Genomic DNA, 13,780 nt, shown 5'->3' on the forward strand with positions numbered 1-13,780 from the left:
GGTTTAATATTCTACTTTAACGTGTCCTTTAAAATAATACAAGGCAGAATTATTTTTATATTTCCTCTTCCTTATCAGATTTTTCATCATCTTTTCTTCCTCGTCGTCGGTTTCTTATTCATCATCAACATCGTCTTCTTCTTCTTCTTCTTCTTCTTCTTCTTCTTCTTCTTCTTCTTCTTCTTCTTTCTTCTTCTTTTTCACTTTCCTTCCTTTCACTGTCCATCGTGTGTTCTTTTCTTCTTTTTCTTCTTCTTGTTCTCCTTCTTCTTCTTCTTTTTCTTCTTCCCCTCCTCCATCTCTTCTTCCTTTTCTTCTTCTTCTTCTTCTTCTTCATCTTCTTCTCCACTTTCCTTCCTTTCACTGTCCATCGTGTGTTCTTTTCTTCTTTTTTCTTCTTTTTGTTCTCCTTCGTTTTTTCTTTTTCTTCTTCCCCTCCTCCATCTCTTCTTCTTCTTCTTCTTCTTCTCTTCCTCCTTCATCTTCTTCATTTTTCCCTTTTCACCGTCCATCGTGAGGTCGTCGTCGTTGTTAGCGCTGTAATTGACGGCTACGCAGCGCGAGTCACACTGAATTGCCAAAAGTTACTAGAATCAGACTCTTAATTAAGCCGCGCATTTTGTCGGCAGCGAACATTTAACGCGCATAACTGAACAACAATTTTCAAAGTCACGTATTGTCTTTAATGGCTTTTTCCCTTTGTTTGATTGTTTTTATTTTTTTCTCTCTTTTTCTCATCCTCCTCATTCTTCTTCTTCCTTAGTTTTTTTTTTTTTCAGTGTCCATTGTGTGTTCTTTTCTTCTTTTTCTTCTGCTTCTTCTCCTCCTTCTTCTTCTTCCTCTTCGTCTTCGTGTTCGTCTCGTTTTCGTCCTTTTCTTCATTTCATTTTTTTCTGTATATTTAATTATTCTTATCTAGTGATGGAAGGGAGGATTGTTTCTCTTCTTCATGATACTAAAAAGCTTCATATAATCACTGAATATAATATAAGAGGTGTTTGTTATCGTATTATTCTCATCCGGTTTCATTTTCCTATTAACTCTATTTACCTTTACTTGTCATAATGGAAGGAGAGAACAGCAGTGTGGATAGGACTGTTTTATATTTGCAGATTAATCCAAAAGACACCAAGGGAAGCATATATGTATACGTTTTCCAATCTTTCTTTTTTATTGCTAGAACATTATGAGGCTCAATCTACCATTACTAATAACTCTACATTATTTTCTTGAGCTCAAGCAATGTATTTCTCTTTACCAGGACTATCACTAATAGCACTACACACGTTTTGCTCATGCCACGTATTATATATTTTCCCAGGATTGAAGACCATCATCAACGCGCTACTCAACAGCATCAAACAGCTCGTGGAGGTGATGACGCTGACGGTGTTCTGCCTGATGGTGTTCGCGCTCTTCGCCCTGCAGGTCTACATGGGTGTGCTCAAGAACAAATGCGTCAGGTCCATTCGCGGGAACGTGACGGGAGAGGAGTGGAGAGCGTGAGTAGACGGGACAGTTTTGTTTAGGTTTTCTTTGAGAGTAAGAGAGAATGTCTGTGAAAGGAAGAAAGAAAGAAGGAAGGAAGGAAGGAAAGAAGGAAGAAAGAGAGAAAGAATGAATGAATGAAAGAGAGAGAGGGAGAGACAAAGAAAACAAGAAAGGAAGAAAGAAAGTGAGAGAGAAGGAGAGACAAATAAAGAAAACAAGAAAGAAAGAAAAGAGAGAAATCGAAAGAAAGAAAGAATGGGAAGTGGGGAGGGGGTTATAGATGCCGATACCGAGTAGTACTGTCAAATCTTGTGTTGGTAATTGAGTGTCCAACAGAAATTTATCGCTGCAAGTCTTTAGATATGCAGATACTGGCGCTTCTTGGGTTTGCTTGTAATATTTGATGTATAAAGCTTACCTAATAGAAAAACTCTCATTAAATTCGGAAAACATGAAAATTGGGTCATGACAGAGATATGTATGGATGGATAGGTCATTGGAACCGAGTCCGTCAACCTACAGAACCGCGACTCCCGTCACTCACCTTTTAGTTAACAGTTAAGAGAACTTTGAGGAGTCCGGAGGGGCAGCGACGGACAGGTCTCTTCACTCAGGTGGGCAGGCGGAGGGACGATGACGTAGGCATGACGTCAGGAGAATCAATAGAACCAAGCGTCGCCCGTAAAGACTTGTGGAATGTCCATTACTCCACCCCACCCGAACCTTCTCCACCCTCTTCAACGCTAATTCACTACCCCATGCCCACAACCCGCCCTCTCCCCGCCACCACGGCCAATCCAAAACTTTATTCATTAACTCCTTTGATGCGTTCGAACTTGTCTCCTTAATGCCCCGTCATGCTGTTAGCGTAAGGTTTGTGGCTGTTCTTTTTCCTTGAAATTTTGACTGACCGATATATAAAGCTGTTTTCATATTGTTTACTTTTCTGAGCTAACAAATAGTCACTTGTTCCGTTTATAACCCCGAATATAGCGTTTAAAGCCATGTCATGCAATCAGCGTCTTTGTTCCTGGAATTTATGATCTATTTTCCTAGGGGTTTAAATCTTTCAAGATCCTCTAATTTTTTTAACAGCATTCCTTCCTTCCGCGGCCCCACCACGCGAAATATACAATGCGTCTTAACCTCGTCAATACGCTGTCCATCAATATAATGCAAGAGTCACACAGTCAACACTGACTAGCGATCCCTAACGCTGCATTCTATCCACCGTTAGTTGTTATTTTTTATCTTTCCCACATTCCTGGACTCTGTTTTTACTCAGAACTCTCTCAGGTTTTACCACTCAGGCAATATATTTCAACGTACTTTTCCTCTTTTTCTAACTTTTGTTTCTTTTGACCTGCCAACTTTTTTAAATATTTCGCTTTTATCTGAAGCAACGTATGCAAAGTACTTTCCTCTTTTTTTTTGTTCTTTCACTCTACCAACTTTTAAAAACACTTAGCTGATATATTTTAGTCTCTATTTTATTTACAGGGCTTAGTTTTGATTCTGATGGCGCAACGTATACATAGCAGATTAAATAAACACACTAAGAAATAGATTTATACACAAATAAAGAGTGGGCAGTAACATACATAGGCAGGCAGTCGCTGAAGCAGGGAGAGAGAGAGAGAGAGAGAGAGAGAGAGAGAGAGAGAGAGAGAGAGAGAGAGAGAGAGAGAGAGAGAGAGAGAGAGAGAGAGAGAGAGAGAGAGAGAGAGAGATTTACATAGATTTACATAGAAAATCAGACCACACAGACCCCATGGTCCAGACTAGGTGGTCTGTCCTTAAACCTAAGTGATTTTACATTAATCAGAAGGCTCCAAAACGTTGCTTTTCTACTCTAGTTAATATTAAGTTCAAGGAAGTGACGGTCGAGCTTGTTTTTAAAGGAGTCAATCGTGTTACACTGGACCACTGATGGTGGGAGCTTATTCCATTCTCGCACTACAACGTTGGTGAAGAAAAATTTGGTGCAGTCTGAATTTACTTGTCTACATTTGAGTTTTGTGCCATTGTTCCTCGTTCGCAAAGTGTCATCGATCATAAACAATTTTGTTCTGTCTACATTCGTGAAACCATTAAGTATTTTAAAATATTCGATCAGTTTTCCTCGGAGGCGACGTTTCTCAAGAGAGAACATGTTAAGGGTGGAAAGCCTTTCTTCGTAGGATTTGTTGCGCAAGGAAGGGATCATTTTTGTTGCTCGACGCTGAACACCTTCTAGTTTAGCAATGTCCTTTGCATGGTGGGGAGACCAAAACTGTACCGCATATTCCAAGTGGGGTCTGACTTAACTATTGTAGAGCGGAAGTATTACATCTTTATTCTTGAATAAAAAGTTTCTTTTAATGAAGCCCAACATTCTGTTCGCTTTATTTGCTGCATCGATGCATTGATGTGAGAATTTGAGGTTTGACGCGATTTTAATCCCCAGGTCCTTAACGCATTCAACGCTTGTGAGTTTAACGCCGCGCATTTCGTAATCGAACTTCTTATTTCTTGTTCCAACTTGAAGGACCTGGCAATTGTCTACGTTAAAGGGCATCTCCCATCTATCCGACCAAGCTGAAATTTTGAGCAAATCCTCATGGAGGCTTTGCCTGTCTTCGTCAGTGAGAACCGAGTTACCAATCTTTGTGTCGTCTGCAAATTTACTAATGCGATTATTGAGACCAACATCCACGTCATTGATGTAAATAATGAAGAGCACTGGGCCAAGAACCGAGCCCTGAGGGACGTCACTAATGACCGGCGCCCACTCTGAGTTAAATCCGTCAATCACCACTCCTTGTTGTCTGTTGCTCAACCAATTCGCGATCCAGTGGTTTACTTGACCGTCAATACCTATTTTCTTTAATTTATAAAGTAATTTATGATGTGGGACTTTATCAAACGCTTTCTGGAAATCAAGATAGACTACGTCCAATGATTTGGTTACTTTCAATGATTTGGTTACAAAGAGAGAGAGAGAGAGAGAGAGAGAGAGAGAGAGTTGTGAGTCCCTCGAGTCATTGTCCCGTTGTTTGCTGAAATGTATTGTTGCGGTGTGTTTGGTACAGTGACTGAGTGTCTCCTCAATGATTCACTGTGTGTGTGTGTGTGTGTGTGTGTGTGTGTGTGTGTGAATGTGTGTGTGTGTGTGTGTGTGTGTGTGTGTGTGTGTGTGTGTGTGTGTGTGTGTGTGTGTGTGTGTGTGTGTGTGTGTGTGTGTGTGTGTGTGTGTGTGTGTGAGAGAGAGAGAGAGAGAGAGAGAGAGAGAGAGAGAGAGAGAGAGAGAGAGAGAGAGAGAGAGAGAGAGTTTAATTGCAATACCCCGTGAATGTGTTTGTTCATATCCCTTTAATGTTTCCCTTCCATTATTGTCATCGGGATGGTCATTTACAGGAGTAGGCACATTCATGAAATACTTTTTTTTTTAATAAACTCATGAATATTCTAAAACTTAATTGATTTTTCCAGTGGCATGAAAGAATATGAACTATATGATATTAATGCGAATTCGTATGTCAAATTCACGACCATACGTAGATTTAACGATTCCTTCATGAAATATGTGTGGTATGTCGTTGCAATACATCAACAGTGAGTTATCTGTGGAGCGTTGAACTTCTAAGGAGAGAGAGAGAGAGAGAGAGAAAGAAAGAAAGAAAGAAAGAAAGAAAGAAAGAAAGAAGATAAGAGAGAAAAAGCTAGAAAGAAGAAGTGAGAGAGAAAAGAAGGAAAAGAGAGAGAGAGAGAGAGCATTTAGTACATATTTCTGCCTAAACACGCCTCACATTAACATGCCACACACGGGCCAGCGCGGCATACTAAGTCGTCATTAACGTAATTACATCGAGAGCACCAGCGGCCTGTCGTGGTCTGAATTAGCTGAGTCATGTTTAGTTATTGAGGCTGTTTTGTTTGTTCAGTACGTCATCCGAGGCGTATTAATGGAAGCTTTTTCGTTCTCGTGTGATTTTTTTTTTTTTTATGATAGACTGAAGAGCACAGGGAATGGATAGGTTGATTGTGTGTGTGTGTGTGTGTGTGTGTGTGTGTTATGCTAGCTAGATACGCTTCGATATTACTTTTTTTCTTTTTTTCCGGTTTTACGTCTCTACCGTTGTATTCCTCACCTTTTTGTGTGCGTGTTTGCGTTATGCTGGCTGGACACACAAGAATAAGACTGTACTGGTTACATCATTTAGCTTGGCATCATCACTGCATCATTCAACCTTCTTTTTGTAGGGATATTGTTCAATTTACTTCATTTTTTTCGTTTGCAGGTGGCGTGACAACTCTAAGAACTGGTTCATCGAGAATGGCACCAACCATCCAGACATCGGCTTCCCAAGATTATGTGGCAATGCGACCGGAGCGAGGTGAGTGTGTGTGTGTGTGTGTGTGTGTGTGTGTGTGTGTGTGTGTGTGTGTGTGTGTGTGTGTGTGTGTGTGTAATAATAATAATAATCAACGGTTTATTAGGGGGAAGGATTGCAGCCTTTGGGCTGAAAATATACATAAATTAGTTTGACAAGATCTTTGCAGACAATGTGATAAAAGTAATAATCCTAATAATAATAATAGTAATAATAATAATAATAATAATAATAATAATAATAATAATAATAATAATAATAATAATAATAATAATAATATTTACAAATTCTACTCATAAGAGTGATTTACATATTATTGATGCTCCTGACCATTGCGGGCACGGCCCGCAGTGGTCAGTTGTGTGTGTGTGTGTGTGTGTGTGTGTGTGTGTGTGTGTGTGTGTATTGTTAAGTCTACTCGCTCAAGGATACATTGACATGTCTCAGTGTGGTGTCTTAACAAATTCCTTTTTTTTTTTTTTTTTTTTTTTGCAATTAGCACCTCTTTATCATTCATACAATACGTATGAGCACTACTTCTATAGAAATTCGAACAACATTAATAACAAATAGATCATTAGCCTTGAAAATAATTAAAAGTGGCCTTGGTCTCCAGTGTGGCGTCTTTAATTGTACGGCAATTCATTAGACAGCTCACTGACTCCGCCTTGTTATTACCTAGCGGAATTATGAGACCTCGGGCCTCTGAACTACGTAATTATGTCACACGGCACGAGTCTATGAATCATTGACTTGAGCAGCTCTCATACTGCGGGGGAACGAAGAAGGTACAGCTCAACGGAGGGGTATCTCGATGAAACATCAGCAATGCGCTTCCATGATACCATAAACAAGAAAATATGAGTCCTTCGTGTAGTCTTCACTGTAGCTTGTAATGTCTTTATAATTATGAAGACATATGGGTCATTTGTGTAGCCATCATATTATAGGTTATCATGTTTTTACCCCTGCCCCCAGAGCAGAGCCCACAAGGTCATATTTCGGGGGAGATGGATTTATTATTTTACATTTATGATTTATGGCAGATATTATTATTTTTCACCACCTACACACGAACCAGTAATCATCATTCTGTCTGTTAAGCTCTCAAACTCAGTAGTGATTGTAAGACTCACACATGTTTGTCAAAAATCAGTAATCCACACTTGGTTTCTTTAATTCTGCTCCTTCTGTTAAATAAAAATAATAATCAAGAACTAACGGAAACTATGCAATAAAGACAAACTTATGTATAGCAGAGGATCAGGGAGGAATGTATGGCTACGAGGAAACCCTATGATGATTTGAAGAATAATTAGCCTACTTATTAATCATTCTACTAGTATATGGCTAACATAGTGATGTTATTGATTCACTTCATCAAGTTAGTTCTCTAGGTGTGTTACTCTATTTTCAGGTTGTACTATGTGGTTCTGCAATAGTGATATTATTTGATCTTTTATTATTATTATTATTATTATTATTATTATTATTATTATTATTATTATTATCATTATTATTATTACTATTATTATTATTATTATTATTATTATTATTATTATTATTATTATTATTATTATTATTATTATTATTATCATTATTATTTTTTTCTTATCAATATTATTTTTTATTCTTATTACTATTATTATAACCACTTCTATTATTATTATTATTAACATTGTTATTATTTTTCTCATTTTTAGTACTATGAGTACTATTACTAATACATCACTTTTATCATCACTAATATTATAATTTTCCAATGTAGCTTTCAACTTTTTAACTAATCTACAAAAGATGCATTCTTTCCTTTCTTCTCTCTCCGTTATATTGTTTTTTTTTTTTTTGTACAGCCGTTTTTGGCTATTGTTTGTAATCTAAGCTTATTTTTTTCTTTTTCCTAATTTCTTCCCCATAAAGCCATGCTTCTTAAGGGCTGTTTGTCATAATTATTTTCTTCGATAAATGTATATATACATGTATATAAATGTATACAAATTACAAACATAATAAAGTGTTTAAACTGTTTAAAGTGTTTAAAGTGTTTAAAATAAATGTTCTGGGGAACATAGGAGTCGCTGAATAACGTAAACGTGGCTGGCTGTGTCTATAGACTTTACCGCGTCACTCCCTTGTTAATGTTCTGCTTGTAACACTATTATGTAGGCATTGGAAAATTGGCGCCATTTTTGTGGAAATCTTGATAAAAAACTCTTACCGTTAAGACTCCAGATGCTAAATGTGGCATGATATTTCCTGAAGCTTATATTGTTGAGCTACGTCAATACGTTTAGTAAACATTTTTTGTATAACATAGAATTTGATAGGTAGGCTCCAGACAACTACTGATACTTTTGCATAGCACCTATTGACTTTTACATAAGGCTTTCATTGTGGCTTGGTATATGAAGATTCTCGTTCAGTGCTTTATATGGTTATGCAAAGACGTAGCCATCTTAATAATAATGTTTCTCATTTATCAGAAGCCATCGCCTCGACACCTCGCCGCTGGACACCCAACCTGACCTAACCATGTTCTAACCACTTAAGACTCTCGGCCCCGCTTGCGTGTAACAGTATTAATGCATTTCAACCATTTAAAGCACCACCGTAACTCGTGACATAGTGCATAGCATTGCTATTGCCACCACCACCAAAATCACCATTAGGACCACCACCTCCATCAGCACCATCATCATCATGTCATCATCCTCATCACCACCACCACCACCACCAACAACAACAACAACAACAACAACAACAACTAACAGCAGGTCCTAATCCCCCTTGCAGAGTGTGTCCGGAAGGATTCTCTTGTCTGCCGGATGTGGGCGACAACCCAAATTTTGGATACACAAACTTCGATAATTTTTTATGGTCCATGCTCACCACCTTCCAGCTCATCACGTTAGATTTTTGGGAAGACGTGTATAACAAGGTATTGTGGAATGTGTTTGGTTGGATTAATATGAATTTCAGGTAAGAATTTGATGTGATGCAGATTTCTTATACTTATCTCTCATATAGGTAGCGATATAGAGATAAGTGTGTGTGTGTGTGTGTGTGTGTGTGTGTGTGTGTGTGTGTGTGTGTGTGTGTGTAATATCAGACCATCGTCCTACCCACAGGTGATCGCCACGGGGGGGCCACTGCAGGTTGTTTTCTTTGCCATTGTCGTTTTCTTCGGTTCGTTTTACCTTATTAACCTAATGTTGGCTGTCGTTGCGATGAGCTACGAGGAGGAGGCTGAGAACACTGAGGAGGTAAGTAATAAACAGGGGAAAAGTTACAAGGTAGCAACTAGACTGACGGGAAAAACATTCATGAGTTACTTTTGCAGCTAAATAAGCTGGTGTCACACTGGGCCGTTTTCCTCCAATCGCGTTGGCGGTAGGGGCAACCGGCAACTCCAACTTTTCCGGGTGTGCGTCACACACAACCAAGGTCGGTTGCTCGTATCCACATGCTCAAAGCAGTCGCCCTGTATCGACATGGCGCCGTCTGCTAAAGTAAGAGCTGTTGCGGCTTGTGCTGCCGTTACCCAAGTTATGGACTTGTTGCTGCATGCAGTTAATAGGAAGAAGCGTTTGTTGGCACGATCATGGGTTCAAAGACGGGAGGACAGGAGTGTTTATCCAACCCTCGTCAGAGAATTGTGCTGTGAAGACCGGTTTGGCGTCAAGTCTCATCCTTCAGTTTTTAGTCTATTCCTTTTTCTGCGTATGCGCGAGCTTTGCTATTTTGTCCATTTCATTCACTGCACTGTCCAGGAGTCCTTCTGCAGTTTTCACAGAATGGAGAAAAAAAAGTGTTTTGAACTGTGGTCCCACAGCACGGGGTGTGCTCTTATCGTGCCAATTAAATAGTAAACAAAGCAGCTCTGCAGCTCTCTTGGTGGGTCATCTTCCACTGCTTCCCACTCCTCAGCCACTGCCGTCGTCTGTTTGTTTATGTACAGCCGCGCGGTTGCTCGGTTGCTCGTACCCACAACCGTTTTCCATCTGTACGGACAACCGACAACTCGTACCTGGTTGGGGCAACAGACAACCGCGGTTGCCCACAACCCTAACGGATGGAAGAAAACGGCCAGTGTGACACCGCCTTCAATAACGGTGGACGTTCGCTGTGAAACTTTGGTTTGTTTTCTTACCTTGCAGGAAAAAGCTAAAGACCTAATGGATCACACCTTACAGGAAAAGACTAAAGACCTAATGGATCACCGCGACGACTCAACCTTCAGTTTCGACCCAGAGAAGCTGACACACGCTCGACCCCTGGAAAAGAAGAAACCCAAGAACCGGCGGGTGATAGTGATGCGTCGAGGCGCCGGCATCCTAAGTGACAAATTCTCCAAGAAAAAGAAGAAAAAGGACGGGGAGGAGACTGACGACAAGAGGAAGGGAAGCGCCTCCTCAGAAGACACCAGCAGGCAGCCCTCAGCACCCCCCGCCACGCCACTCCTCACCAGCTCCCAGGCGGCCATGTCAACGGGCCAGCACTCCATGTCCAGGCCGGCTTCCCTTGTGGTCACGCCGCCGCCCTCCGCTTCCCCCGGGCCGCCCCAGTCCCCCGGAGACCGCTGCCAAGGCTCCCAGGGGGCCAGCCTCCCCCCCACCGGTGCCTCGTCGTCCTGTGACCCCTGTAACGCCTCCTCCGCCACCAGTTGCTGCACGTGTCACTGCCACACGCGGCAGCAACAGGTGGCCGCGGCGCCCCCGGGATTAGTGGCTCTTAGGGGTGGTTGTGATGACCCCAGGCCGCACCTCCGCCTCGCCAACAATCCCGCCCATCGCCAGCCCTCCCTCGACGACTCCGGCGTGGTGGGCGACCATGACGGGGGAGACACCATGTCCATTCACCATCTGCCACACGCCCCCCAGGTAGGCTTGGATGTAGGTACTGTACATTGATTTGATTTACGCGCCTGGTTTGATTTACGCGTCTGGTTTGGTTTACGTGCCGATATCTCTTCATGACTGGGTTTAAACTACGCACCGACATCTTGTTTCCTACCGGGTTTGGTTTACGCGCCGATGTATCCTTTCCTACTGGACCACCTGCTCCTCTGTTGACTTATAATGTCTTCTACTGTACTAACCTTTAAACCTTCCAGTAAACCATAGGAATGAGTGTATCATATATCAACTGTGAAAATAGGAATGTACAAAGCTCGAGATCAAAAGTTTTGGGGGAACTATTGTTTAGCCGTTTGGTTACTGTTTCAACAACAATAAGTTACTGTTCTTAGTGGGAAAGGGTAAAAGGGTTTGGTTACTGTTTTAGGTCATTGTGGGGCTCTACGAGGTTGTAAATGGTTCTTAACTAATAAAGTGATGTTACTATTCTGGCAGTGATAGGTTGCTTTAACGGGATTTGTCAGCTTAATTAAGGATTAGTTTAAAGATTTTTGCCTTCATGCTATAGTTGGCATGCAATTTTGTCCCTTATTTATAATATAAAGGTTAAAATGGTAATATGTAGTGGGGGAGCAAAATTATACTTTCATGATCAGGGTTTTTTCACTGCATGTTGCTGTTCCAACTGTAATGGGGGTATTTTTACCTCTTGAAGCACCTGACAAATTTATCTATTCAGAAGAATGTATATTTATCCCATCAGTCCACCCAGGAATCAAACCTGTTTTCCTGAGATGCAAGGCAGACACTTTAGTAGTGACCCGAAGGGTACCCCACAGCTCAAGGCCTTGGGAGTCTATCCACTTTTCAGGTTAATACATCGCTTCCCTTTTCATCCAATGCAAGATGGCGCCACTATAAACACTTGCCTGCGCCAGAACGGGCTGGGCCGACCATCAGGCCCCACCTGGAAGAAGCCTTGGGCCGACAATCAGGCCCCACCGGGAAGATGCCTACCGGCGTAATAGGCAACAACGTAAAAAAATAAAAAAAATAAAAAATATTCAAATCAATTTTGTGATTTGATTTTTCTTAAATCACTTCTTCAAATCACATTTTCTATGGTAGCATGACCAGAAACACCTTGAAAGATGCGAGATAGCCAATTTCCTGCTTCCTTTCAAGGGTAAAAGCAACATTAATGGATCCCACCACTGCCACCAGTGTTGTGAGAAATGCAAAACTGACCTACTCAGGGTTTTTTTTTTTTTTTTTTTTTTTTTTTTTTGAATACCCCTGGCAATCAAACCTGGTCCCCTGGGACAGGAGGCAAACATTTTAGCACTACTGGACTGGATCGAGCCACTGTGGCTCGAGGCTTTTGCTATCCTCATCTCAGGCATTTATCCTTAATTTTGTCTCGTGTGTCGGAGTTACAGACTTACAACTTTTTTTATAAATTTGTGCTCATCCAACTGTACCTATTGCACAGGTTATGAATAAACAATAATATAGTTTATATTGCAGGAGTTGGTGGTAAATCAGTAAATTAACTGTTCTGTACTTATTAGTAATTTCATACTGCAAGAAATCTAATATCCTTAGGAGACACAAACCAATCTATTCAGTTGGTGATGTTCTGCAGGAGTTAGTGGGCAAGGTGGAGCAGGCCCTCTACGCGAGAAGAAAGTGCAACGGCGTAAGTCCCTCCTCTCCAGCAGCTCTCTCTGCTTCCTCGCAACATATAGTCATAGTTGAAGGTAAATTTATTTTTAAAAAGTTTTCATTTATTACAGAGTTAATGATGTTGTTCTTGTTTCTTATATAGGATATCTTTCCAATTTACAGACAGCATTCCCATTAATACACTCCTATCAGGAAAGAACTATACAGTGAAAATTTAACAAAGGTATGGAAATTAATAGCTGTCAAAATAAGCAATGTTATAGCTCTTTTTTATAGTTTTTACCCTGATATGAGTACTAAATTTTACCTGGCTGACTCTTTTGCTGGAAAACAATATGGTAAGGGGATTTACATAAATGTTTAAGGACTGGTAAATGAAATGTACTTGTTAAGCAACTTATCTTTATTTTTCTCTGCCCAAAGCTGACAAAGAGAGAGAGAGAGAGAGAGAGAGAGAGAGAGAGAGAGAGAGAGAGAGAGAGAGAGATTTACATAGATTTACATAGAAAATCAGACCACACAAACCCCATGGTCCAGATTAGGTGATCTGTCTTTAAACCTAGGTGATTCTTCATTAACCCCTTCACTCCGGCAACGCCAACGTCAGCGTCCGACAGCGTCACCATTAGTCCTCTTCTAAACCTCTTAATCCTCTTCCATTTCCTCTTAATCCTCTTCTAAACTTCTTAAGAGGATATGGAAGAGGATTAAAAGGAATTTAGAGAAGGATTGAGAGGTGTAGAAGAGGATTAATCCTCTTCCATTTCCTCTTGACCCTTCCCATACTGTGACGCCAACGTCTGCGTCACAGATGGAAAGGGTTAATCAGATAGCTCCAAAACTTTGCATTTCTACTATAGTTCATATTGAGTTGAAGGAAGTGTTGGTTGTGCTTGTTTTTAAAGGAGTCAATCGTGTTACACTGGACCAATGAAGGTGGGAGCTTATTCCATTCTCGCACTACAACGTTGGTGAAGAAAAATTTGGTGCAGTCTGAATTTACTTGTCTATATATAAGTTTTGTGCCATTATTCCTCGTTCACAAAGTGTCATCGATCATAAACAATTTTTATTTGTCCACATTCCTAAAGCCATTAAATATTTTAAAACATTCGATCAATTTTCCTCGGAGGTGACGTTTCTCAAGAGAGAACATGTTAAGGGTGGAAAGCCTCTCATCGTAGGGTTTGTTGCGCAAGGAAGGGATCATTTTTGTTGCCTGACGTTGAACACCTAATTTAGCAGTGGCCTTTTCACGGTGGGGAGACCAAAACTGTACCTCATATTCCAATTGGGGTCTGTCTAAACTATTGTAAAGCAGAAGTATTACTTCTTTATTTTTTAATAAAAAGTTTCTTTTAATAAAGCCCAACA

At 40.6% G+C, this 13,780-nt stretch overlaps 1 protein-coding gene across 10 annotated transcripts in view; it reads left to right on the forward strand.

Annotated features, from left to right (window-relative positions):
* Positions 1-13,780, forward strand: part of LOC127005350 (sodium channel protein 60E-like) — a 215,815-nt gene that overhangs the window by 100,100 nt on the left and 101,935 nt on the right. For 8 of the 10 annotated variants that reach the window (XM_050874155.1, XM_050874131.1, XM_050874178.1 and 5 more), the window contains 6 exons: positions 1,322-1,502; positions 5,772-5,867; positions 8,658-8,802; positions 8,993-9,127; positions 10,022-10,744; positions 12,366-12,480. In XM_050874155.1, coding sequence (XP_050730112.1) covers positions 1,322-1,502; positions 5,772-5,867; positions 8,658-8,802; positions 8,993-9,127; positions 10,022-10,744; positions 12,366-12,480 — 1,395 coding nt within the window. The remainder of the gene's footprint in view (positions 1-1,321; positions 1,503-5,771; positions 5,868-8,657; positions 8,803-8,992; positions 9,128-10,021; positions 10,745-12,365; positions 12,481-13,780) is intronic. The other 2 variants (XM_050874196.1, XM_050874170.1) reach the window with 1 other exon arrangement.

The sequence above is a fragment of the Eriocheir sinensis genome, chromosome 3, assembly GCF_024679095.1.
Source record: "Eriocheir sinensis breed Jianghai 21 chromosome 3, ASM2467909v1, whole genome shotgun sequence".
In the NCBI taxonomy this organism is placed as follows: domain Eukaryota; kingdom Metazoa; phylum Arthropoda; class Malacostraca; order Decapoda; family Varunidae; genus Eriocheir; species Eriocheir sinensis.